Source organism: Lathamus discolor, chromosome 24, assembly GCF_037157495.1.
Source record: "Lathamus discolor isolate bLatDis1 chromosome 24, bLatDis1.hap1, whole genome shotgun sequence".
NCBI lineage: Eukaryota > Metazoa > Chordata > Aves > Psittaciformes > Psittacidae > Lathamus > Lathamus discolor.
Genome location: NC_088907.1, coordinates 2,160,547 through 2,184,490, shown reverse-complemented (window position 1 = coordinate 2,184,490; position 23,944 = coordinate 2,160,547). Strand labels below are relative to the sequence as shown.

Sequence of the window (23,944 nt, the reverse complement as noted above, 5' to 3'; positions counted from 1 at the left end):
CTTCATGATGTATTTTAATAGGCTTCCAGCAGCCAATTCCCTGTGGATTATCCGCTTCCCAAGCAGACGGCTCCCGCCCTAATACCTGCTCCTCTCCTGCAGCAGCTGGGCACGGCCGGGGGGGTGATGAGGGGTTGCGGGGTGGGAGGGATTTGGGTCCTGTCACCCCTAAATCCATTGCTGTTGCGTGAGCCCTGGGTCTGGCATCGCCCCAGTTCCCCTCGGGGACATCCTGGGGGACACAGGGGGTGACCTGGTTGCAGATCACGGAGGGAGGGTCGGAGGTGCCCTCTGGGGACCTGCAGCCCCCTCCCGGTGCCTTCGAGGGGGGCCGGTGCTCGCGGGGCATCCCCCGGGGAGGGAGGATGGGCGGAACCGGCGCCGGTACCGGCGGACTACAAGTCCCGAACGACCCCGCAAGAGACGCAGGGACCGGGGGCGCGGGGTGCGGGGGGGGGGGGGGGGGGCACGAAGCGGGGAGCGGGCGGTGATGATGTCAGCCTGCGGGGAGCCCCGGCGCGGCCAATGGCGCGGCGGGGCCGGGCCAGCGGCGGCGGCGACGGGGGCGGCGGCGGCGGCGAGCGCGCGGCAGCGGCGAGCGCGCGGCTCCCATTCATGATCCAGCGCGCGGGGCCGGTGCCCGGTAAAACGGAGCCGGTGCCCGGTGAAGCGGCGCCGGTGCCGCCGCCGCCGCCGCCGCCGCCGTCATGGAGACATCGGGGCATCTGCACGACTCGGGCGTGGGGGACCTGGAGGAGGACGGCCGCTGTCCCTGCCCCTTACCGGGGGATGAGCGGCCGCCGCCTCCCGCCGCGCTGCCGCCGCTCCAGCACAGCCTGTTGCACTCCTCGCCCGGGTCGCTGCGGGCCCCTCCTCCTCCTCCCGCCGCCCCCGCCGCCCTCCACCCTTCCTCCCGCCACGGCAGCCAGCTCAACCTCGGAGACCACCCGGCGGGCTCCGGGGCGGCGAGCGGCAAGCACCGGCAGCCCAGCCCGCTGGTGCACCGGCGGGACAGCAACCCCTTCACCGAGATCGCCATGAGCTCCTGCAAGTACAGCGGCGGCGTGATGAAGCCCCTCAGCCGGCTCAGCGCATCCCGGCGGAACCTCATCGAGGCCGAGCCGGAGGCGCAGCCCCTGCAGCTCTTCGGTGCCGGGGGACCCCCCGAGATCGTCGTCTCACGCGAGGACAACCACGCGCCCACCGCCCGCTGCCCCAGCCGCCCGCCGGCTCACCCGGCCCCTGCCACCTTTGCCAAGGGGCCCAAGCGCAAGGCGCAGAACATCGGCTACCGGCTGGGGCATCGCCGGGCACTCTTCGAGAAGAGGAAGCGCCTCAGCGACTACGCGCTCATCTTCGGCATGTTCGGCATCGTCGTCATGGTCATCGAGACCGAGCTCTCCTGGGGGCTCTACTCCAAGGTACAGACGGGGCCAGAGCTTGGGCGTGGGGCTGTCGGTGCTATTCAGTGCCCAGTGGGGTGAGCGTGGCACTGTGTGCCCCATACGGTGTCCCGTGGGATACACACGGAGCTGCTGGCTCTGAGCCATGGGACACGGCTGGATGGGGACCGATGGGGACGCTGCGGCCGCAGGTGCCGGACGGGGCTGTGGCCACCGGGACCGCGTGGCAGCCGGTGTGTGCCGGGTGCCTGGGCAGGTGCTGCCTCACGTGCCAGCAGTACCGAGGACAGACCCACCAGGGTCTGCGGTGCCCATGGGCGGCCTGGCTGGGTGCCTCTCGAGGCGCTGTGCCCCCGGTGGTGCTCAGAGCCCCATCTCCCTCCTCCTCCGCCTCCTCCACACCCTTTTCTTCCATTTTTTTCCTCTTTTTCTTTTTTGCAGGACGGTGTCTTTTATTTATAATTCTCCCCCCCACGCCCCTTCCAGCTCCTGCTCCCGGGCTGCGCTGGTTGGCAGCGATATGAATAACTCTTTGTATAGACATCTGTCATGTTATTTATACCTATCCAGAGAGGGGAAGGCATCGGCACCCGCGCCGGCAAAGGGCGTGTGTGGCACCCATGGGCGTCAGCGGGACGCTGCTGAGGGGGCTGGGGGCAGGAGCCGGTGGGAAGGGGCCGCTCGCTGCTTCCTGCTATTATCCAGCGCGGGCGGTGGGGAGGGTGGCGCGGGCAGAGGCAGCGACGGAGCTGGAGCAGGTGGAAGGAGGGAGGGAAGGAGGGAGCGAGGGACGCGGCTGGGGGTCCCGTAGGTGTGGGGGGACCCCACGGAGGTGCCCGTCTGGAAGCGGGGGGCTCCCGGCTGCCCGCGGCGGTGGGAGCGCAGGAGCCGGCAGCGGCGGTTCCCTGCGCTCTGGCAGAGGCAGAGGGATTGTTCCGTGCCGAGCCCACATCCCTGGCTCCCCTGCTGGGGAACGAGGATGCTTCGCCTCTCTTCACCGCCACATCCTCCCCAGCGGTTCCCTTTCGGCGGCACCAAGGCCAAACCTTATCGCCACCCTTGCCCGCTACCTGTTGAGCCGCAGCTGCCCGCACCGGGCCCGCGTGCCAGGCACGGGGTGCCAGCGGCGCCGCGCACGCATGTGCCGGCCCCGCACGCAGCCGGGGAAGACCCCGTGAGTCAGCGCTGCCGCCCGCGGCCACCGCGACCCCGGCGCCTGCCGCGCTGCCGGGGCCGAGCCTCGCAGGGGTCGGCAATGGGCGATTGTTTGTAAACGGCTCCCGGCAGCCGCCGGTGGGAAACCCGAGCGGGGCCGCGGCTGTGCCCGGGCAGCTGTCGGTGCTGCCGGCCCTGGCCCCGCTCCAGCTCCGCTGCCCCCGGGGCCGAGCCGGGAAGCGGTGGCCGGGGTTTGCCGGCACTCTCTGCCTGTCCCTCGGGTGTGGGCAGGATGGGGCCTCTCCCGCCTCCGGCGCGGCACCGCAGGGGCGATGCATCCTCCCATCCCAACAGAGTCCCCCCATCCCTTGCTGTTGTTTGCCACCAGCATGGGCTCCAGCAGCGGCTCTTCCTGCCGAGTCCCTCTGGAGCCAGTGCTGCCAGGAGGTGTTGGGAAAGCCCTTGCCAATAACACTTGCCAGGAGGGCCGGTGGGTCCCCATGCTCTGGGGAGGCAGAGCAGGGAAGGGTCTGGCTGGAGCAGCCTTAGCACGAGCCCTGCCCCAGAGTTTGCCTATTAATAGCCGTTGCTTGGTCCCCGGCACTTCTCTCAGCACCAGCCATTATATCCACACAATTGCACGGCCGGAGCCAAGTCGTTAACAATGCGCCACCGCCTCCGCGGCAAATAGTCCCTTCTTCGTGGTTAAATACCCCGCGGGGCTGGGGAACACCGGGGAGAGGAGTGAGGCTGAAGGCAGCCGGGTGCACTGGGGTGCAAAGGATGGGTGCGACGCACGATGAGTGTGCTGGCTCTCAGCGTGCGGGGTGGAGGTGTGGATGGGTGCTGGTTTGGAGATAACACCTTGGTGAGGGGCTGCCAGTGCTCAGTGAGTGCCGCAGCACCGGTGGGTCTGGATCGTGGCAGCATGAGTTTGCCGGTGACTGAATGGGATCCATAGGCGAGCCTATAGGAGAGGATGGTGAATCCTGCTCTTCCTGGTGGGGTCCACTTTGGCCACCAGTGAATCGAGGGCTGATTTAATTTACATCGAGCTAATTATCAGGACGTTCTAATTATTTCATCCATTAGGGTGCCATAATATTGTGGTCATGCCAAACACGGCCGGGGCGCCAGTGTCCATGTGGCAGCGGGGGGAGGACGGTCATTACACGTGGCAGGATTGGATTCAAACCCCATTTTGGAGAAAAAGCCACTCTTGCCCATGGTGCTGGTGGTGCCGGTGGTGCCCTCGCTGCCATGCCAAACTGCTCTGGGTGGGAGCTGGGGCTCCTGAAATGCTGGTGCAGGGGAAGCATCTCCCCGGGGGTGCGGAGCCTGGTGTCACAGGGTGTCCTCCCTAACACCTGCCCTGCTCTTGCCTTGCAGGACTCCATGTTCTCCCTGGCCCTAAAATGTCTTATCAGCCTCTCCACCATCATCCTGCTGGGCCTCATCATCGCCTACCACACACGGGAGGTGCAGGTAGGTCCCCGTGGTGCCAGGGCTCCAGTGGGATGCGGGACCCGTGCCACAGCCTGCATGGAGCCTCCTCCCTCCTTGCCGGAGCCTCGAGGGGCAGGAGGGGGTCTCGGGAGCACTGAGGGGTCTGCCTGGGCAGAGCTGTCGGTGACTGTGGGAGGCTGCAGCAGGAAGGGCTCGGACCAGCTGAGGTGCCAAGGAAAGCTGTGAAATCCTTTCCTAATCAGGGCTGCCCACTCTCTTCCTCCCTTTGCTGGGAAATGAAAGGGCCCCCAGTTTGCTTCAGGAAGGCTGCGCTTCCCTGCAGGATCCGGCTTCAGCTCGGTGGGGTGGGAGAAACACGGGCGTGCGGGAGAAGGAGCATCCCGGGAAGGGGCACCGCAGCCCCCAGCCCCGTGCGCTGGTGCCTTGGTTCTCGTCCTGCTCGGGGCCGGTGCTGGAGCCTCAAAGCAAATATTTGAGTGCTCTGGTCTGTGCTGGGTAATGTTTACCCCGGGGTGGCTTCTGGGGGCAGCCGGGGGGGCCGTGCCCCGGCGCTGCCGCCTTCCTCTGCTTGTTGTTCTTGGGAGAGGGTTGCTTGAGCAAACACCGCGGCCGCCCCGCGCGGGGCTTCCCCCCTGCTCTGCCCATGTCCGGAGCCAACGGCCCTGCTCCAGAGCACACGCGGTCCCGGTGGCTGCTGACCCCGGGAGGGAAGGGAATGAGATCGGTTTGACTTGATTTGCTCCAGGCAAAGCCGTGCTGGCTGCTGATCGCCCTATTATCTCTTAGGTGCTTCTAAAGGGATTGCTGGTAATCCTGCCGGGGATGGAAGCAGGGCTGAGAGAGCTGTAAATCCTCAGTTTCTTGTCCCTCTGGCCTAAAGGGGGGCTGCGCTCACCCTGCTGTGGCACTGCCAGACCCCCCCACCCCGGCCTTAACAGCAGCTTCAGCCTCTTCCTTCAGTATTGAGAGACCTGGGCTGGTTCATCCTGGAGAAGAGAAGGCTCCTTAAAGGGAGCCCCCAGAGCAGCTCCAGTGACTAAGGGGGCTACAGGAAACCTGCAGAGGGGCTTGGGACAAGGGCCTGTAGGGACAGGCCAAGGGAAATGGCTTTAACCTGCCCGAGGGGAGACTGAGATGAGCTCTTAGGCAGAAGCTCTTCCCTGTGAGGGTGCTGAGGCGCTGGCGCAGGGTGCCCAGAGAAGCTGTGGCTGCCCCATCCCTGGCAGTGCTCAAGGCCAGGTTGGACGCAGGGCTTTGGAGCAAGCTGCTCCAGTGGAAGGGGTCCCTGCCCATGGCAGGGGATTGGAACTGGATGCGCTTTAAGGTCCCTTCAACCCAAACCAGGCTGGGATTCTGGGATTAACTGCATTAATTGCCAAGTCCTTTGGGATATTTGCAGCTCTCCCTGTTCTTGGTCTCTCCAGGGCTGGGGTATCACTGTGCCTGGGGCCCTGGGTTCTGCCTGTCCCCTCCCCTGCTGCCTGTGCCCACTGTCATCAATGGGCTGGGATGGCAGTGGGTCCCTGGTGTATCCCCATGTCCATTGCCCACCAGCCAGGGGCTGTCCCCCTATCTTCCCAGCTCTGCTCCCTGCTGATTGCTCTGTGTGTCCCTCACTCTTCACTGCGCTGAGCATGTGCAGAATGGCCACCAGCACTGCTGGGTCCTCGGACTAGTGTGTGGCTCTGGTCTGTACCCCCAGTGTGGCATCTCAGAGGCTTCACTCGTGTTTCACTTGACCAGAGCAATGGTGATCCCCAGGCTTGCTTCTTCCAGTGCTCCGATGCTGGGGATGCTGAAATGTTGGGATGCTGGGGATGCCCCGCTGGGTACTGCTGGACCGCGCCAGGGTTTCCATGGTAACCCACAGCGATGTGCTGATGTGCCGCCAGTCCAGGGCTGAGAGGGGCTGGTGCAGGGGGACCTGCCTGAATCCCTCCTTGCTCCTTCCCTTGCCCAATGTGGCCCATTGCAAGCTCCCCCCTCCCCATCGCAGCCAAAGGGCTCCCTGCCTTTTTCCTCTCACTAATTTGTTTATTTTTAACACCCTTTTCCAGGAAGGAATGGGCTGTCAGCTCGCTAAATGCCTGAGGATCTCCCCTGACAGCTTGGAGCAGTTCTATAAACAAGCTCTCAAACAAAGCAGCTCAAAGGAGCGGAGCTTTCCCAACAGAAAGGGAGGTGGCTGGGGACGGCTGCTCCATGAGTCAGTCCCCTTGGGGACAGCCCTGTGTGCCGTGCGGTGCCGTGCGGTGAGGTGCCTGCTGCAGGGGCAGGGACATCTGCAGTGGGGCAGGAGAGTTGTTTCTGGCTCCCACCCTTGCCTGGAGGAGATGGTGTGGCTCTGTGCTTTGCAGGGTCAAGGACACACCAGGAATGGTAGCACCGGCAGCCACATCCCCCTTGGATCCCTTCCCAGGGGTGCCTTTGCCAAAAACTGCTTGAGGAGAGGCCTTGAGTGTGTCCTCGGGGCTGTGGGTGACACCAGTGTCCCCGCTGCACCCGGCGCAAGCTGATGGCAGCCTTGGGAGGGACCCACCGATGGGGTGGGTGACCCCCTGGGCTCAGGCAGTGTCCCAGAGGGACCAGCCCCAGCTGCCATCCCGCAGCTCCAGCAGAATCCCTGACTCTATCACCACCACCAGTGGTGGGATGGGAGCTGGTACCCAGGATGAACCAGCGGTTGCTATGACAACCGGATCCCATCGCTGCCAGTGGCCGGGTGCTCTGGCTGTGGTGCACCCCCACACCCAGAGCTGCCCTGGTGCTCGGGTTGTGGTGGCAGTGAAGGGCCTGGGGTGGCTCATGCCAGGGCTCTGTGGCACTGCAGCTCTGTGCCCGGGCCGGGCTCTGGCCAGCCACTGCATGGGAGTGGGTAGGAGAGAGTTGTCCCTATGCCGGGTGTGTGCTCCAGGCACCATAAAGCTCTCTGGGGTGTCTCCAGCTCTGTGACCGTCTCCTAAACACACCAGGAGAGCAGCGGAGGGGATGGTGAAAGCTCATTCCCACCTTTTCCTTTCCCATCCATTCCCAGCCCTTCTGGCCAAAGGCATCCCCAGCTCTGCAGGGCTCTGTTGCTGGTCCTCACCGCTGCCTGTGATGTGATGCTGGTGGGGCACTTGTTACCAGGGCCACTGGTAACTGTATGGTTTTGCATCCTGGTAGCTCTTTGTGATCGACAATGGCGCTGATGACTGGCGGATAGCAATGACATACGAGCGCATCCTCTACATCAGCCTGGAGATGTTGGTTTGTGCCATTCACCCCATCCCCGGGGAGTACAAATTTTTCTGGACAGCCCGCCTGGCTTTCTCCTACACGCCTTCCCGGGCAGAGGCAGATGTGGACATCATCCTGTCCATCCCCATGTTCCTGCGCCTCTACCTGATCGCTCGTGTGATGCTGCTGCACAGCAAGCTCTTCACCGATGCCTCCTCGCGCAGCATTGGAGCACTCAACAAGATCAACTTCAACACCCGCTTTGTCATGAAGACTCTTATGACCATCTGCCCCGGGACAGTGCTGCTGGTCTTCAGCATTTCCCTCTGGATCATCGCCGCGTGGACGGTCCGTGTGTGCGAGAGGTGAGAGGGGCTGTTCAGGATGTGTGGTGGTTCGGGATGCTCAGTGGGGTCCCAGCACCCTGTGTGAGGGATGCAGAGTTCTGGGGGCTCAGCAGCCACCATGTCCCACCAGTGAGCCCCCAGAAGCAGGAGGCAGAGGCAGTGCAGGTCAGGGTGTGAGGGGATGCTGAGGAACTGGTGCAGGAGCCCCAGGGCAATGGGGGGAGCAGGAGGAGCTGGGGGTGCTGCGAGCTGGCGAGTGGCAGCGCCTGGTGCAGGCTCTGGCGTCGCTGCGAGTGACTGCCATGACAACACCGTGGTGACAAGCCCACTGCCGGATGGCATCACACCGCCATCGGCACGCTGGGTGCGGGGTTGCTGTAGCGACCAGCCCTGGTGGGTACCGCTGCTCCTCCATCTCTTGGGGACATGCCAGCACTCCTTTGTCTCCTTTGTCCCCCGGGGGGAACCAGGAGGCTCTTGTGGGGCAACCCCAGCCCTCCCCAGCTCTGTGCTGCAGGGGTGCAGGGTGCCAGCAGCGTCTGTCCATCCTGCTGGTGTATGTCCCATCCCAGCCATCCCTGTCTCCAGAGGCTGAGCTTGGTGCTGTGCTGCCATCAAAGCTCGGCTAATTATCCCAGAGGGCTTTCGGGATAACACCGCTGACAACACATGTGTTGTGATTCGGTGTCTGTGGATTTGCACCGGAATCCCTTGAAGTTGTTGTGGCAGCTTTGTGCCATCCTTGGAACTGAGGTGTGAGAGATGGCACCTGTGGCACCCCAGGGACCCCTGGGGCACTCAGCTTGGGGCTGGGTGCTTACAAGGCTGGACAAGGCCACCCCTCCTCTTCCCTAAGGTGGGACTCATCGCGCTGGTCACCTCGTGAAGAGGCGTTAGAGCAGCAGAGCGGAGTGGCACTCTGAGATTTGACAAGCCTTTATAGGCTGCGTTTGCCTCTGTGCCTTCCGCAGTGATGCTCTGGGGGTGCGCCGGATGCTCTTGCACCATGTCTTTGTGTTTGGGAGGTCTTCATTTGGGCCTTCTAAATGGGGAGTGTGTGACCAGGCTCCCCGGGGGCACCCAGGGGGTTGATTCTCCACCTGGGGGTGGGCTTAGGCTGGAAAATGCAAAGTACATAAAGAACCGTTAGCGACAGGGGAAAAAAGAGCCAGGAATGACGCAGACGAGGCGCTGCGGATCACCGGCACCGCAGCTGCCGCCACGTCTCTGTCTGATGGGGACCTGGGGGCGGCTCAGAGCTCGGCTGAGGGTGCACCGACCTGTGGGTTGCAGGACCCCTGCATCCTCCCCTCCATCCCTGAGGACTGCACCATCCCTGGGTCCACAAAGCTCCCACAGAGGCCACGCAGGATGTGTCCCCACCGCCTTCCCGTTCCCACTGGAAACCAGTTTGCTGCGCTTTGTGGGAGCGCCCCACAGCAGCACCGCGCAGAGGTGGCTCCGTGGCAATGGCACGGCCCCGCCGCGGCTGCCGGGCGTCCTGCAGTGCGTGCCGGGGGGCACCGCGCTCCGAAGGCAGCGAGTCGCTTAGCAACCTCGCCCGCCCGCCGGCCACGCAGCGCTGCGGGCGATGCCGGCCCCGCCGCTGACGGCACCCGCGTGTGCTCACAAACACGTGCGCTCACACACACGTGTGCCCACACACACGTGTGCCCACACGTGTGCTCACTCCCCACGGTGAGGGTGCAGCCACGATGCTGCTGCCCAGACGTGAGGGGTCGGTCCAGCTGAGCTGGTGCGGCCGCCGTAGTGATGCTCCATGAGACCGGAACGATATTCAGGGAAGCCCCACAGCAGGGAGTGCCTGTGCCCTTAGTGGGTGATGGGAATGGGTTCTGGGGTGTAACTGACGGCGGCAGCTCCTCTTCCTGCCCCTCCTGTTTATCAGCTTCTGAGTGTCCACTTGGTGGGAAAAACATTTTAGAAGGGGAGAAAACCCAACTGCTCCAGGAGCAAGGAGCTGGAATAAACGGGGTCGGGGGGGGGACGGGGACGGCTCTGCCAAAAGCTCCATCTGGTTTCCCTCTAGTGATTTCATGAGGAGGCCAGGAAAAGCCTGTTGGGGAGGGGGATGTGTGCAGGCAGTGAGGGTGACAAGGTGAAGGTGCTGCCTGCGCCTCGGTTCTGCTGCGCTGCCAGGAAGCAGCGCTGCACCCCTTGGGAAGCATCATCTGGAGGCTCAGCAGGACCCACTGCTGGACGCCGGTGTGGCACAGGGGGCTCAGTATGGGATGCAGAGTGGGATGCAGAGCGGGATGCAAAGCGGGATGCAGAGCAGGATGCAGAGCGGGATGCAGAGCAGGATGCAGAGTGGGATGCAGAGCAGGATGCAGAGCAGGATGCCGGCGGGGAGCTGGCGCGGTTGGGGGCTTTGCAGCTGTTTCTCCCATCAGGCGGCTCTTTCCGCCGCGCCACGTGGCACCGAGGACGCCGGCGGCGGGACCGGGACATGGTGACAGCTCTGACGGGAAGCAGAAGCCTTTTCCGCTGAGTTCTCACTCTGATTCCGTCCATGTGGTTTTTCCCTGGGCCAGGAATTGTGCAACCTCTGCTGTTGGGGGGCATCTGCCACGTTCTTAACCCCTCTTCCCCACTGCACAGCCTTGTGCAGGGCAGCCGCCGTGCCCAGCTGCCCCCATTGCTCCCCATCCCCTGCCTCAACACTGATGCCCGTGTCCCATTGGCAGGTACCATGACCAGCAGGATGTAACCAGCAACTTCCTGGGTGCCATGTGGCTCATCTCCATCACCTTCCTCTCCATCGGCTATGGTGACATGGTCCCACACACCTACTGTGGGAAGGGTGTCTGTCTGCTCACCGGCATCATGGTAAGGGCTGTGCTGAGCCGGTTGCCCCTGCTGTGGGCTCTGCCTGTGCCCAGCACGGCAGCAGGGCCACCAAGTTTTGCAGGGACCTGCTTTGCAGCTGGTTTGTCCTTGCACAAGGCACAAGGGCTTCAGCTTTGAGGACTCCTGGGAGCTGATAGAGCTGGGATTAGAGGACGTGGAGGTTTGGTTCAGGAGGTGATGGTGCAGATGGAGCTGGCTCCAGCACTCAGCTCTGTGTCCCTTGGCTCCAGGCTTTGGGTTGGAGCCGTTCCCCCTCCCTGCTCCACCAGCAACTGTTAATTTTCCACTATCTGAAGTCTTTGATCTGTGTCGATGGGGTCAGGCACCAGCGAGTCCCAAAGGAGATGGGCGAGGGGGAAAATACCTCTTGGAGGGGGGGCTATAGCGTTTCCCAGCTGAATAAGGGGTCCCAGAGCATCCCTCAGCCCCGCCAGGAAGGGGGAAGTGGTGGGAGCAGGAAGCTTGGGGGCTGCTGAAGGATTCAGCTCAGAGCCTGATGTTAATTAATGACTCTTTAATAAATTAAGGAGCATTTGCAGGATCGTGGGGCCTCTGCCAGGCTATGGGAGGGGGGAGCAGCTCAGCTGGTGCAGGCAGAGCACCCAAGCACTGCAGGGAGTGGGGGCTTTGGTGCCTTTGCTTTCCAAAGGCAAATACGTCCCGGAGATGATGGGATCCAGCCCTAATCGCCGGGATAATCAAGCTCCCAGCTGTCGCTGTTGGGAGACGCAGCAATTTGGAAGGGGGGGGGGGATCCTGATTCCGGGGTCCCCTTCTCTGCCCTCCCGCAGGTTGCTGGTGCTTCCCCACTGCTCTCCCACCCTGGAGCTGGGGGTTCCCCATCCCACCGGGCACTATCATGGGGCACCAGCTGTGGTGGCACTGGTAAAGCAGGCTTAGCCCAGCTGTTAATGGGTGCTGGGGAGGCAAAGGCTCACCAGTGCTCACCACTGACCTCGCCAGTCATCCCCAGCCTGTCCTGTTCATGACCCAGCACATCCCCAAGGACACTCTGTGATACCGAGGATGAGGTGGGGGGGCGGTGCATGGAGCTTTACTGAATGAGGGGGTTGCAATGGAGAGAGTGCAGCAGGATGCTGGAGGGTGACAAACCATGTCCCTGCCTGCTGTCCCCGTGCAGGGTGCCGGCTGCACGGCACTGGTGGTGGCCGTGGTGGCCAGGAAGCTGGAGCTCACCAAAGCTGAGAAGCACGTCCACAACTTTATGATGGACACGCAGCTGACAAAGCGGGTAAGGTGCCACGGGAGACAGGGATGGGGGGAACCACAGTGGGTGCAGGTCCCGTGGGTACCAAATCTGAGGGCCTGGGATGCAGCGGAGGAGCAGTGTTATGGTGGGAGCGAGCGGCACCAGCTCCGTGTGAGGGATTTAGGCAATGCAGGATGCTCAGGGAGGAAAAGCCTGTGGTTTATTCCCACTGGGAGGAAACAGGCTCCCTCCTCCTGCAGAGCAGGATCTCCACCAGTGCGGTGCCAGGGAGACAACAGGGTTTTGTGATTCAGCGCCTCACCTGCTGCAGACGGGAGTGGTGCTGAGGCTCCTGAGCTTCCCATCGCCGAGGCGGGACACGGGGGCTGCAGGGGGGTTGCTGCTCGTGGCATCGCATCCCCGGCACTGCGGGGGCTGCAGGAGGTCCCCGGTCTCAGCAGCCTCGTCACAGCAAAGCATCGGCACGATGGAGTGGGCTGCTGGCAGTGGGAGTAACACTTCATACAGGGGCTGGTGGCAAAACGAGCGTTGGTGCAGCCTGTGGAAGGGTGACATCCCAGTACCGGGACGCGGCAGGGCCGCTTCACCCTTGGAATGCCACAGGAGCATCCCCAGGGATAGTTGGGGGCCTCAGTACGGCCGGGCCAGGAAAGCAAACAGCCGGTCGGCCCCGGCTCCTCCGGCCGTGGATATGGATCCGCAGGCTCGGTGCCAGGCAGACGGCAGCCAATTCATCTTGGAGTGAGCAGCAGAGCTGCGGTTGAGCCGGGAGCCTGCGGAAGCCACGTCCTCGTGCCGGCAGCAGAGCCGGGAGCTGCCAAGAGCAGCAGATGGATGCAGGAGTCGGGAACAACTTCGGGATTCTTCCTTCTTCTCGAGGCTCAGGGTGCAGTGAGGAGCCTGGGGGGGAACCCCAGCGTAGGGCAGGGCAGGGATGGGACTGGTGCAGGCAGCTCTGCCTGCCCTGATTCCCATCCAAGCTGCCCGGGATCATCCTTGCAGAGGTGCAGGAGTCCATAGGGAGCGAAGCCGAGCGCCTCACTCCAGCTGGGGTGGGTCAAGGGCTCTGGCAGCACCGGCTCACAGCCGGCAGTGGAGCCAGACCAGTGTCTCCATTAGATCCTGCAGGCTGGTGACACACAGCCAACTCTCCTCTTGCAGATCAAGAACGCAGCGGCCAACGTCCTGCGGGAAACGTGGCTCATCTATAAGCACACCAAGCTGCTGAAGAAGATCGACCACGCCAAAGTCAGGAAGCACCAGAGGAAGTTCCTACAAGCCATTCACCAGTAAGGGGCTGCCGGGCCAGCAGTGGCGCTGGGGGGGATGCTGGGCCTGTGGTGCAGCAGGGGGATGCTTCCCCATCGCCTGGGATGCAGTCGCGATGCTCTTCCCTTCTCCCCAGGTTGCGGAGCGTGAAGATGGAGCAGCGGAAGCTCAGTGACCAAGCCAACACCCTGGTCGACCTCTCGAAGGCAAGTCCCCGCCATCACCCCTCGTCTCGGCAGGTGTTTCCCTTCACTTGGATGAGCGGCCCTGGCTGACCAGAAGATGCTCTGGCTCGGGGATGTCAGCTGGGAATAGGCAGGAAGAGAAACACAGCCCTGAGCCAGGCACTGGTGGGGGGGGTCACCCTTTCTCCAGGAGACATCTTTGCTCCCTGCACCCCCGAGACGCACAGGGGCAGCTGCCGCTTCCCCTTCTGCCTGCACAGGGTCAGGGTCTCCTCATTTAATGTCCCAAGCTGATCCATGATATGGTCACAGGCCCCTGCAAGACAAGGCAGCTCAGAAAGGGGTTAGAGAGCTGGGCTCTGCAAGTGGAAATAGCACTGATCCATCCACCATGGCAGTGACCCCTCCAACCATGGCACTGACCCCTCCACCATGGCACTGACCCCTCCAGCCATGGCACTGACCCCTCCACCACGGCACTGACCCCTCCACCACGGCACTGACCCCTCCAGCCGTGGCACTGACCCCTCCACCATGGCACTGACCGCTCTGTCCCCTCCCCAGATGCAGAACGTGATGTACGACCTCATCACGGAGCTCAACGACCGCAGCGAGGACCTGGAGAAGCAGATCAGCAGCCTGGAGTCCAAGCTGGAGCAGCTCAGCACCAGCTTCAACTCCCTGCCGCTGCTGATGGCCGACATGCTGCGCCAGCAGCAGCAGCGCCTGCTTGCCGCCGTGCTGGAGGCGCGGGGGGTCAGCGTGCCCGTGGGCACCCCCCAAACTCCTCTGTCCGAGAGCCCCATCGGGGTCAGCTCCACCTCCTTCCCCACCCCTTACACGAGCTCAAGCAGCTGCTAAAGCGCAGCCCCTGCCTCCCGCCACGGACGGGGGCAGCGCCTCCGTGCAGGTCCCGAGGTCCCTATGGTTCCTCCTGGTCCTCGCGCCGCCGCAGGACCCCTTCGGCCGGAGCTGGTGGGACCAGCGGTGCCGAGTGCCGCTCGGAGCTTTGCCAACGCCTTGGTATCAGGAACCACATCCCCGTTCAGGTGCCTCTACACGTGGTGAAGGAAGGGGACAGGAGGCGACGCCTCGGGCGAGCCCGCGCCGCGGAGGCCGGTGGCGGACGGAAAACCCACGCTCAATCTCAGGTCTTCACATAGGAAAACGGAACAAAGCAGCGAGTCAGCGGCACTGCAGCAACGGAGACACCGGAGGGAAGAGTTTTCCTCCCCTGCCCCTCTCAGCGTTGCAAAGCAGAGGCCGACACGGTGGTTCCTTGCACAGGCTCTGACCTACGCTGCCCACGCTCCATCCCATCTCGTTACCTGGACCCGCAGGAACCCCCCCTTGCGTTGTTGGGTGGGTGACAGTGGCCATAACCTGCCGTGGGCTTCTCTGGTGGTGTGAGCGTGTTTACCCCAGGCAGAACAAGGATGCTTCTCCCTTGTGCTCCTCACTGGCATCGTGCTGGAGCCGGGAAGGCAGTGCCTAACGCACGTGTGGATGCGGGGCCAGGCAGGGGCTGGCAGGCCAGCCCGGGTGCCGCGGGGGCTCTGGTGCTCACACCGCTGCCCACCCCCAGCATCCCAGGAAGCCGATGGGCTCTTTGCTGGATGAGAAACCACATCAGCACGGGGTGCGCCGGGGCCGAGCCGGGGCACTGGCAAGGGATGCAGTGGTGGGGAAGGTGCTTCATCTGTTTAAAACCAGCCTCTGTGCCGCTGCTGCTGGGTTTGGTGGGGACCCATCCACCCAGGTACTTCTGGAACCAGCCCTTTCCTGTTCTGCTTTCTCCATTTCCCCCCTTTCCTCCCCCAGTTCTGCCCCATGGCTGTGCTGGGCTCTGCCTGGGCCCTGTGTGGAGCCCAGCAGCAGCTCTGGGGCTGCTCTTTGCTGCTTTCAATGAAAACCCAGCAGAGGCTATTTCTATATTTTTAAACAGATGAAGGAACCTGTAATTACTCCCCAATATTAATTACAGCTCAGCCGGCAGTGTCAGTAATTGTAATCAAAGTCACTGTGTTACTCCAGGTATACTCAGCCTGTAATCTCCTTTGTAACTCTTTCCCTCCCGTAAATAACGCTGTATTTTGTGCACACGGAGGCACAGATGGATGAGCCTGATGCTGAGGAAGAGGAGGAGGAAGGCTGCCAGCCTTTTCCCATCCTCGGCCAGCAGGAGATACCTGGCTTCTGGGAATGAGCTGCTTTTCCAAGCTCTTGTCATTAGTGTAATTGCAGGGTGGGCAGAGGCCGGGATGCCTTTGGAACACCCCCCCCCAGCCCTATTCTGAGCTCTGCTGCTGCTCCCCATGTGCTGCAGGTGACCCTCAGCCTGAGCTGGCTTCTCTGTAGAGTGGATTCCAGCGTGGCAATGGACAGAAGGCTCATTCTCAATGGAGAAGGAGCCCGACATGCAGGATCTGCACTGGAGGAAAGCGCTTCCGTGCCTCTGCTGGGGTGCAAGGAGGAACGAGCTGCAGTGGGGCTGCGTGGGGTGAGGAGCAGAGCTGTGTCCGGGGACCAGAGCCAGAGGAAGGATCGATGCTCCAGAATCAATGTTGCAGTAGGAACCTCCTCACAGGCTAATGATCGAGTCTGGGTAATGAAACCAGGACAAACCAAGGCACTGGCATCTGCTGGGACTTGAGGTGTGGGGAGCACCAGTGGGGAGAGCTTTGGAGCACAACCAACACAGGAGAGCCTTGTCCTGGGGCAGAGCAGAAGGATCTCACCAGGGATGGCAGGAGCTGGGCAGGGATCTCTGCAACCACACAGCCTGCGTCTGACACCCTGCGTCTCATCTTGCATCTCACCCCCTGCATCTCTCACCCTGCATCTCACCCTGCATCTCATCTCATAGCCTGCATCTCACCCCTGCATCTCACACCCTGCATCTCACAGCCGGCATCTCATAGCCCGCATCTCACCCTGCATCTCACCTCCTGCATCTCACACTCTGCATCCATGCACCCTGAAACTCCCCATCCCTCCCCCCCCCCCCCCCCCCCATTCCACCCCATATTGCACCTTCACCCCTGCCCGTGCCCCAGCACTGGTGCCGGCAGCCCTGACCCATCACCAGGCTCACCAGGCTCCACAGAGGCAAACCCCCCCACAACCCCGAGGCCATGTGAGGGCCAGTATGGGGAGATGGGGGTGCCCCAGTGTCCCCCCAGCATGGTCCAGCCCACAGCATCCCCCAGGTGCCTGCAGCTTCCTGGCAGGGCTCTGGCAAAGGGCTCTGGTAAAGGCTGTCTCTATACCTGAGAACGTTGTTTTGGAGCTGGGAGCCCCCGGAGAGCACCAGGACAAGGGAAGAGCTGGGACCAGCAGCTGATCTGAAGGCAAAGCACAAGAACAACCCCACAGCATCAGAACCCCAAAGAGATGCCACCGACCGCAGCCGGGACACACCCGGAGCCCCTCCAGGACCTCCCAGCCACAACCTGCCTCTGGTTTTCCCTTTGCCCTACGAGCCGTGAGGAGGAAACCCCCGAGGAACAGAGTCCTCCGCAAAGCCACAGCCTGCAGGAGCTTCGCCCTGGTCCGCATCTCGCCTTCGCGCCGCTCGCTTCTTTTTTACCACTAGGGGAAAGTACAATAGTTTATTTTACCTATGAAATATATTGCTATCTTAGAGAGGGTCTTGTAACTTTCCACCCTGGTTTTGTACCCACCGCAGTGGGCAGAGGCAGCCCGCTGTCAAAGGTGTCTGTTTCTGGGTACAGCCGCTGTTCCCGGTGCTGCCGAGGCTCTCCATGCTCCTCATCCTTTACCCCCCAGCTCTTTGTTCCCATTGCCTGGAAGCTGGCTTTAACAGGGCCGGAGCCATGTAGCCCGATGGCCCCAGAGCTTTGCTGCTCCCACTTCTTGCCCGGGGTCCCAGCACCTTCTGGAAAGCCATTGCCCCCCTCAGGGCGATCTCAGGCTGAAGGAGGGACCCAGCTTCCTGGGCACAGCCACAATTCCCCCTTTCCCTATAGGACAGAGGTTGTCTTGGTGTGAGGCCCACTGCTCCCCTCCTCCAGCCAGGCTCCTGCACCTTTTGGCTTTAGATGAGCTTTAAGGTCCCTTCAGCCCAAGCCAGGCTGGGGTTCCCTGACTCCACTCCTCGACCCCCAGAGAGCATCTCTTCCTTACCTCGAGCCCCTGCGCTGCTGGACCTGATCCCCATTGGATCAACATCTGTTCCTTTGCAGCCCTGATGCCCCTTCCTGTCCTCCTGCATGGAGCGGGACCAGGCAGCGCCTATGGGACCAATTCCAGAGGAAACCCCCCCAGTGGCTGCTCCCACCTGAGTCACAGTCCCTGGGTGCTCTCCTTGTTGTCACTGTTATGACTGTGCTGGCCTGACCCCGCCAGCCCAGTTCAACCCAGCAGGGCCAAGTCCCAGCAGCAATGGTGCCCTGAGCTCCGGTGGCTCCTTGCTGGCCCCGAAATCCCCTCACTGAAAGGAGCTGGTGGCTGCCTGGGCTGTTCCTGCCCCATGCGTTTGCCTCCACTTGTGGGGCAGTTGTTGGAGGGCGATGCTTGAGACCAGCTTGGGTGTTTCCAGCTCTGCCAGAGGAGAGGGGCTGGTTCCCCCTGAGGGCAGAGCTGAGGCTCCCCCGCTGCCTCTGGGGACCTTTAGGTGCTCATCCCTCTGTACCACTGGGTACAGCGTCTCCCAGCCAGCGATGGCACCAGGTAGGTTTGCTGGGGATGAAGGTGATCACGCAGCACAGGGAAGATGCTGCTGCAAGCACCTGAGCTCCCTCCCAAAGGCACCCAGCAGGCTTGAGGTGGCCGAGATGGGCTTGTGCAGGGGAGGGAAAAAGCTGCTCCATGGGATTAGCTATTTCCCAGGGGGATGAGCCACCTCGGAGCCCCGCGGGGCTCCAGCACCCTGTGCCCAGGGGGTGCTCACAGCCGGGGGTTCTCAGCACCCAGCTCTGCTCCTCCTTCTGCCCAAAGTGTTCTTCCCCCCGCTGAGGTCTCAGCATCCCCAACGTGCTGATGCCCTTCCCAGTGGGAGCTGCTTGCGTGTCTTTGTGGTCAGGGGCTTACAACCCTCCTCCTGGTCCGACCCCTGAGCCAGGGGCAGGGAGCAGGGGTGCCCCTTTCCCACAGCATCGCCATAAACCCAAGCTGTACCCAGAAACAGGCATGTTTTAAACTATGGCTTTAACCTGTTCACTGTAAAAAGTGCCTTGGACTTTAATCTGAAGAGGTCAGTATCTATAAATATTTACCTGTGCGGGTGTGTAAGTATGCAGCTATCTATGTATAGTTACACACACAAATATATGATATATCCATACACCTCTAAGCGCTTCAGAGCCCTCTGTTCTGATGTGGGAGGTCTGCTGGGGTCGGGGGCTGGCTGTGGGGGATGCTCCAGGTGTTCCTTTGGGCCTTCTACTGCTTTGGGAAGACCCCAGTGAGGGCGAAGCATCCCCTTGTGTTGCTGTGTGTGTGGGGATGCTGAGGCTCACGTAGCCCCATAACAGGGGCCATCAGGCAGGACCCCCCAGCTAAGCCAGGGCCAGCAGAGCAGGATGGGCAGTGGTTGAATGGTGATGAATTGGGCTTGTTTTGCTGTTAAACTAATACCTGTAAATCCCCCACATGCCTCCAGCAGCCTGGGGGACTCTGCTTGGGGATTAAAGCCCTCAAGCATCATGTCCAATATTAGTGGCTTAGCTCAGCAGAGCCTTAATGCATGAGGGCATTTATGAAGCTGCCCATGGAGATGGGGCAAAAGTCACTTTGTCTTTGTGTGCTTTTATCAGTGGCTTGGGATTGAGGCTTCTCCAAAGCCCCTCTCCAGGTTTCCTGCAGCCCCTTTGGGCACTGGAGCTGCTCTAAGGTCTCCCCTTCAGGAGCCTTCTCTTGTCCAGGCTGCCCCAGCCTAGCTCTCTCAGCCTGGCTGCAGAGCAGAGCTGCTCCAGCCTTTGCAGCAGCTCCGTGGCCTCCAGAAGCTCCACATCCCTCCTGTGCTGTTCCCCAGAGCTGAATGCAGGATGCAGGGGGTTCTCCCAGAGAGCAGCCGAAGGAGCTGGAGGTGATCCCAGTTCCCAGGCACAGAAGAGGCTTCATCCACCCTGCTCCATCCCGCAGCTCCTCCCTGCACCGTGCCGAGCTGCCTGGCGCTGGCCCGGGCAGGATGCTGCTCTCTCCAAACCTGGCACTTGATGTTGGTTGAGAGCAATAGGTTTTGTACTAATTACAGAGGAACCCATTAGGCTGCGAGATCCGCGGCCACCTGGTGCTTCTCACTGGTTTCTCCTCCTCCATCTCTTTCCTTGCTGCTGCCTCCAGGGGAGCCATGAATGGAACATGAAACGTTCCAGCTTCTTGCTTGCTTGGAGATTAGAAACTGCTGTTGGTGAGGAAACAATCTGTGCAGGAGAAGCAGTTCCACGTCCGGAGAGCTGCAAGCCACATCTCCTGTGCCACCCATCACTCCCTCCAAGCAGCCTCCTGCCTCTCCATCAGTGCCTGGCTGCGTGGAAGAGAACTGATCTACAGTGAATAAAGCACAAGTGGTGCAGGAGGTGCAATGGGAGCCTGGGGGAGGCACAAAGGAATCCTACACATAAGGAAGCCCTTTGGAGCCCTGGCTGTGCGAAGCTCTCCCCTGTGAGGAAGCCATTACAGCCTGTGCTCAGCAGCACATAAATCAAGGGGAGAGAGGAGAGAGAGGAGGTGCAAGAGGAGAAAAGGGAAAGGAGAGAGGAAGAGGAGAGCAGCGCTGCCCACCCCAGGCAGCCCCAGCCCCTCGAGGAAACCAGTGGGATTCAGCAGAGCCTCCCCATGCCGTGACCAAGTGATGTGGGTGGAAACGAGAGGCTGGTGGGTGACAAGCAGCAGCTCTACCCTGGGTGCCATTTACCCCGAGGCTGATCCTTTCCCAGCCGGGTGGGGCGGGTGGTAAAGCTTCCTGCAGATAAAGCAGATTGAATATTAAATATGAAAGGCAATAGCAAAGGGCAAAGAGGGGAACCTGGACTTGGGTGGTGATGTAAAGGTCACAGCGGAGAGGATTAATGCCCTGTCGACTGACACGTATTCAGCAGCTCCTTGAATCCTGGCATGAGGAGGCTTCATTCATTAACCTGATTGACTCTGCTAACGCAGCCACAGGAACCCTCTTCCCGCTGGGCCCCCTCCAAGAACAGGCGCTGAGCAGTGCCGGGTGGCTCGAGGTCTGTCTGGGGTCCCCGTCTGACACCCTGCAGCGATGCCTTGGCCAGCACCCAGGAGATGACAACTCGCTGAGGGAGAGGCTGACGCGGCTGGAGCCTCGCCAAGGGGAGCCGCCGCCGGCTGCAGCTCGCTCCGGTCCCCCCCCCAGCCCCGCTGCAAGCTGGAGGAGCCTGTGGCCGTGATGGCACCGGGCCGGGGGGGGACCACCACAGGGCAGGTCTCACCAAGCAGATGCTGTGGTGGCTGTAAACCCACAACAGACAAGCCCCTTGGTACCCAGGAGCTGAAGGATGCTCACGCAGCATCCCTGCCACACTGCTGCCTGCTCCTGCTTTCCAGGGTACCTCTTGGGACAGGGGGGGATAAAAGGTGCTTCCCAACCAGACAGCTGCAGTGGGAACCAAGGGTGAAGGCACGGGAGCAGCCCTGGAGCGCGCTGGTGCCCGAGGGGATGAGCATCACATGTATGGAGGTGCCAGGAGCCCTGGCAGAGTCTCCCCTTCCCCTGTGCTCTGCATAAGGAGATGAGTAATCGCTGCTGACACCTCGGCAGCGCAGACATGGCAGCTCCCGGGGCTGGTTCACTCCTTTGCAGATTGAAACAGCTTGTGCAGTGCCCTGCTCAGCTCTGCCGCTTCCCTAAGCGGGAGCCAGCCCCTCGGGGACAGGAGGGGGTAAAAAGTGGCTTTGTGGGTACCAGCCCCTTCCTGTGGTGCCCAGACAGAAGCCCCGGGCTCGGGATGCGGCAGCATTTCCTATGTGCTGCCTGCCCCGTGCGTGTACAGAGACCTGCTGGAAGAGAAGAAAGGCTTTTTCCCCCTCTAAAGGCAAGTGAAGGCGCTGGAACTACGGAGGGTTTCCAGGGAGGTTTTCCACCTCGGCTCCCCGCTGGCCCTCTGCAGCCAGGCACAAACCAGAGCAACTCTGGGAGGACAAGGGAGCTGCCTCAGCCCAATTCCCCGCTCCACACACGCAGAGCCTGGAGCGCTCGATGGGCACTGCAGGAGGGCCAGGACCTGACTGAACCTCCTGCAGCCTGAAAGCAGAGCTTGCCCCGGGGCTGGGAGGGAGCGGGCACAGGCAAGGCTAAGAATACACCTCTCACACCTCTCGCAGGGCTGCCTTCAATCACAACGTGCTTTACAAGGGTAACAGAATGTCCCCTTTGCAATCAAACCCTCAGCTTTTATCTCCCTTGGAGGAACAGGCTGGCTCTGAGAGCAGGGAAGAGCTGTTTTCCAGCGTCTAATAAAGCAGTTTGAGACGAACCTCGGCGGAACAATGGCCTGAGCTGAGAACTGGCATTTGAACAGCGCATGGGGCGGGGGAGCTGTGCCACAATCCATTTCCTCCCCTTTCATTTCGCAAGAGGGAAGGCGAAACAAAGCAGACACCTGAGGCATCTCCCGCCGGCCAGGGACGTCGAGCGAATGCTGCCATCGCGCGGGGAAGCCTCTGCTCAGCCCGGGGAAGCGGTGCCTCTGCTTTGGGGAGCAGGAGGAGCCCCGGCATCCCGGGATGCTGCTCGCAGCCCTGCCCATCCTCCCCCGGCCCCCGCAGCGATAACGTTAGGGCCGGTTCTCAGCCGGCAGCTCCTCAGCTCCAGCACAAACGGGCTTCCCGTGGCCGCGGGCTTGGGAAGCGCTGCCAGCGGGATGCAGACGCTGTGGCTCTGTCAGAGCCCTCGGCTCTCCCAGCCCGTTCCTATGGAAACAGGTTGGAGCCTGCCCAGTTTTCCATAAAGCAGGGGAAAGGAGAATGAACTCGTATGGATGAAGTGGCTGCTGGTACATTCCGGGTGTTGCAATCCCAGAGGATCTATGGCCCCGGCTGAGTCCATGGGCAGGGTGGATCGTGGCGATGCAGCGCAGAGCAGCGCTGTAACCTCCCCGCTCTGCCTTAGCAGCAGCCACGATGAATCACACTCACCGAGGAGGGTTAAAGCTGAGGAGTGATCCCAGGCAATTAAATGGGGGAGAGAAGCAAAGAACAGATTGAGAAGCTGATCGCTGTGTGCTGCAGAGTCATCCCTGCCTCAGCAGCGCGGGTGGGAGGCACTGCTCGTGGGGATGGGGAGTGCCTGACCCTCACCACCCTCATCCCAGGCACGGGGGGGTTGTGCTTCTGACCCCTCTAGGAATGAAGCTGTGACCATTTCGGAGGGTGCGAGGGGTCCTTCTGGGGACAAGGAGTCTCCCCATGACAGCCCCAAAACACATCAAGATCAAACTGGGAAACGCAAACCGCAAATCCCTGACTCCAGAACCCACTCTGAGCACCCGAGCCTGGCAGCGCTGGGGCCTGACTCCCCATCTCTGCGTGCCTGCAGTGCCTCCCATGGGAATGCCTTCACATGGAGGCAAGGAACCAGCAGTGGTGGGTGCGGGGTCCCCACCTGAAGGCACATGCAGCCACCAGCAGCACCCCTTTGGGCCAAGCAGAGCTGCTGGCGGGGAGCAGGGTGCTCAGAGGAGCTTGTCCCCGTGTGCTCTGCTCACCGTGGGCAAGCAGGGGCCGGCGGAGCCGCATCCATCCCCCAGCGGGACAGGGGCCGGCAGCTCCCGCCTGGCACCGCCTCGGGGCCGGGCTCCCGCTGCCAGCCGGTGCCTAACACCCGAGCGCCTGCACGCAGGCAGCGAAGCCCCAGCCTGGTCTCTGACGGGAGCTCTCGACCCACACGAACGGGGGGATCACACCCGGGGCTCTGGGATCAGAGAGGGGGACGTCGGGGGCGGGCGGGATGGGAGTCGGCTCTCGGCTGAAGGGGCAGCTCTGGAGTTAAAGAACGTGTGTTCAAATGGGGCTGAGCTGAGCCCCAGAGGGGAAAGGGGGCCCATGGGGGGCTCACAGGGGGTCGGGGACAGAGTCCCACCACAGTTGGAGGGCACGTAGGGAATCATGGAATGAGCTGTGCTGGACAGGACCTTAAAGCTCACCTAAAGCCACGGCAGGGACCCCTTCCACTGGAGCAGCTTGCTCCAAGCCCCTGTGTCCAACCTGGCCTTGAGCACTGCCAGGGATGGGGCAGCCACAGCTTCTCTGGGCACCCTGTGCCAGCGCCTCAGCACCCTCACAGGGAAGAGCTTCTGCCTAAGAGCTCAGCTCAGTCTCCCCTCGGGCAGGTTAAAGCCATTCCCCTTGGCCTGTCCCTACAGGCCCTTGTCCCAAGCCCCTCTCCAGGTTTCCTGCAGCCCCTTTAGAAACTGGGGCTGCTCTGGGGGCTCCCCTTCAGGAGCCTTCCCTCCTCCAGTCCAGCTCCCACCCCGTCAAACGGGGAACGGGGCGCACATGGGCCGGGGGAGCCATGGAGGAGCCCGGCGGGGAGGGGTCCACGGAGGACCCCGATCCCCCCTGGGGCTCAGGCGCCCCTGCGGGGCTGCTGCCGCCGCTTTGTGCGCTCGGTTGCGGCGTGCGGTGCCCGGAGGCGCAGCGGGAGCAGCCGCTACCCACCTGCCGCCGCCGCCGCCGCCGGCCCGGCCCCGCTGTGCCCGCGCTTAACATGGCCGCCGCGCTCTGCCCTCAACCGAGATGGCGGCCGCGCGGCTCCCTGCGAGCTACGCAGGCGCGGAGGGTCGGAGGGGAGGGGGGGGCGCTCGGTTGCAT

General features: G+C 62.2%; 1 protein-coding gene across 1 annotated transcript; it reads left to right on the top strand.

The window, feature by feature from the left end:
• The first annotated feature begins 589 nt into the window (after window positions 1-589).
• Window positions 590-18,452, top strand: KCNN3 (potassium calcium-activated channel subfamily N member 3). The gene is made up of 8 exons (XM_065659877.1): window positions 590-1,421; window positions 3,948-4,043; window positions 7,191-7,609; window positions 10,300-10,441; window positions 11,604-11,714; window positions 12,855-12,982; window positions 13,099-13,168; window positions 13,712-18,452. Exons 1-8 carry the CDS (start codon window positions 708-710, stop codon window positions 14,006-14,008), a joined length of 1,977 nt encoding a protein of 658 aa, XP_065515949.1. The 5' UTR covers window positions 590-707; the 3' UTR covers window positions 14,009-18,452.
• Window positions 18,453-23,944: the final 5,492 nt, after the last annotated feature.

What these genes read in the sequence shown, in the direction of transcription:
- KCNN3 (XM_065659877.1), top strand. Translation starts at nt 708, where the DNA reads ATGGAGACATCGGGGCATCTGCACGACTCGGGCGTGGGGGACCTGGAG. An exon ending in TTCCTACAAGCCATTCACCA is followed by an intron (nt 12,983 to 13,098) that starts GTAAGGGGCTGC and finishes CCTTCTCCCCAG; the next exon opens with GTTGCGGAGCGTGAAGATGG. An exon ending in CCCTGGTCGACCTCTCGAAG is followed by an intron (nt 13,169 to 13,711) that starts GCAAGTCCCCGC and finishes TCCCCTCCCCAG; the next exon opens with ATGCAGAACGTGATGTACGA.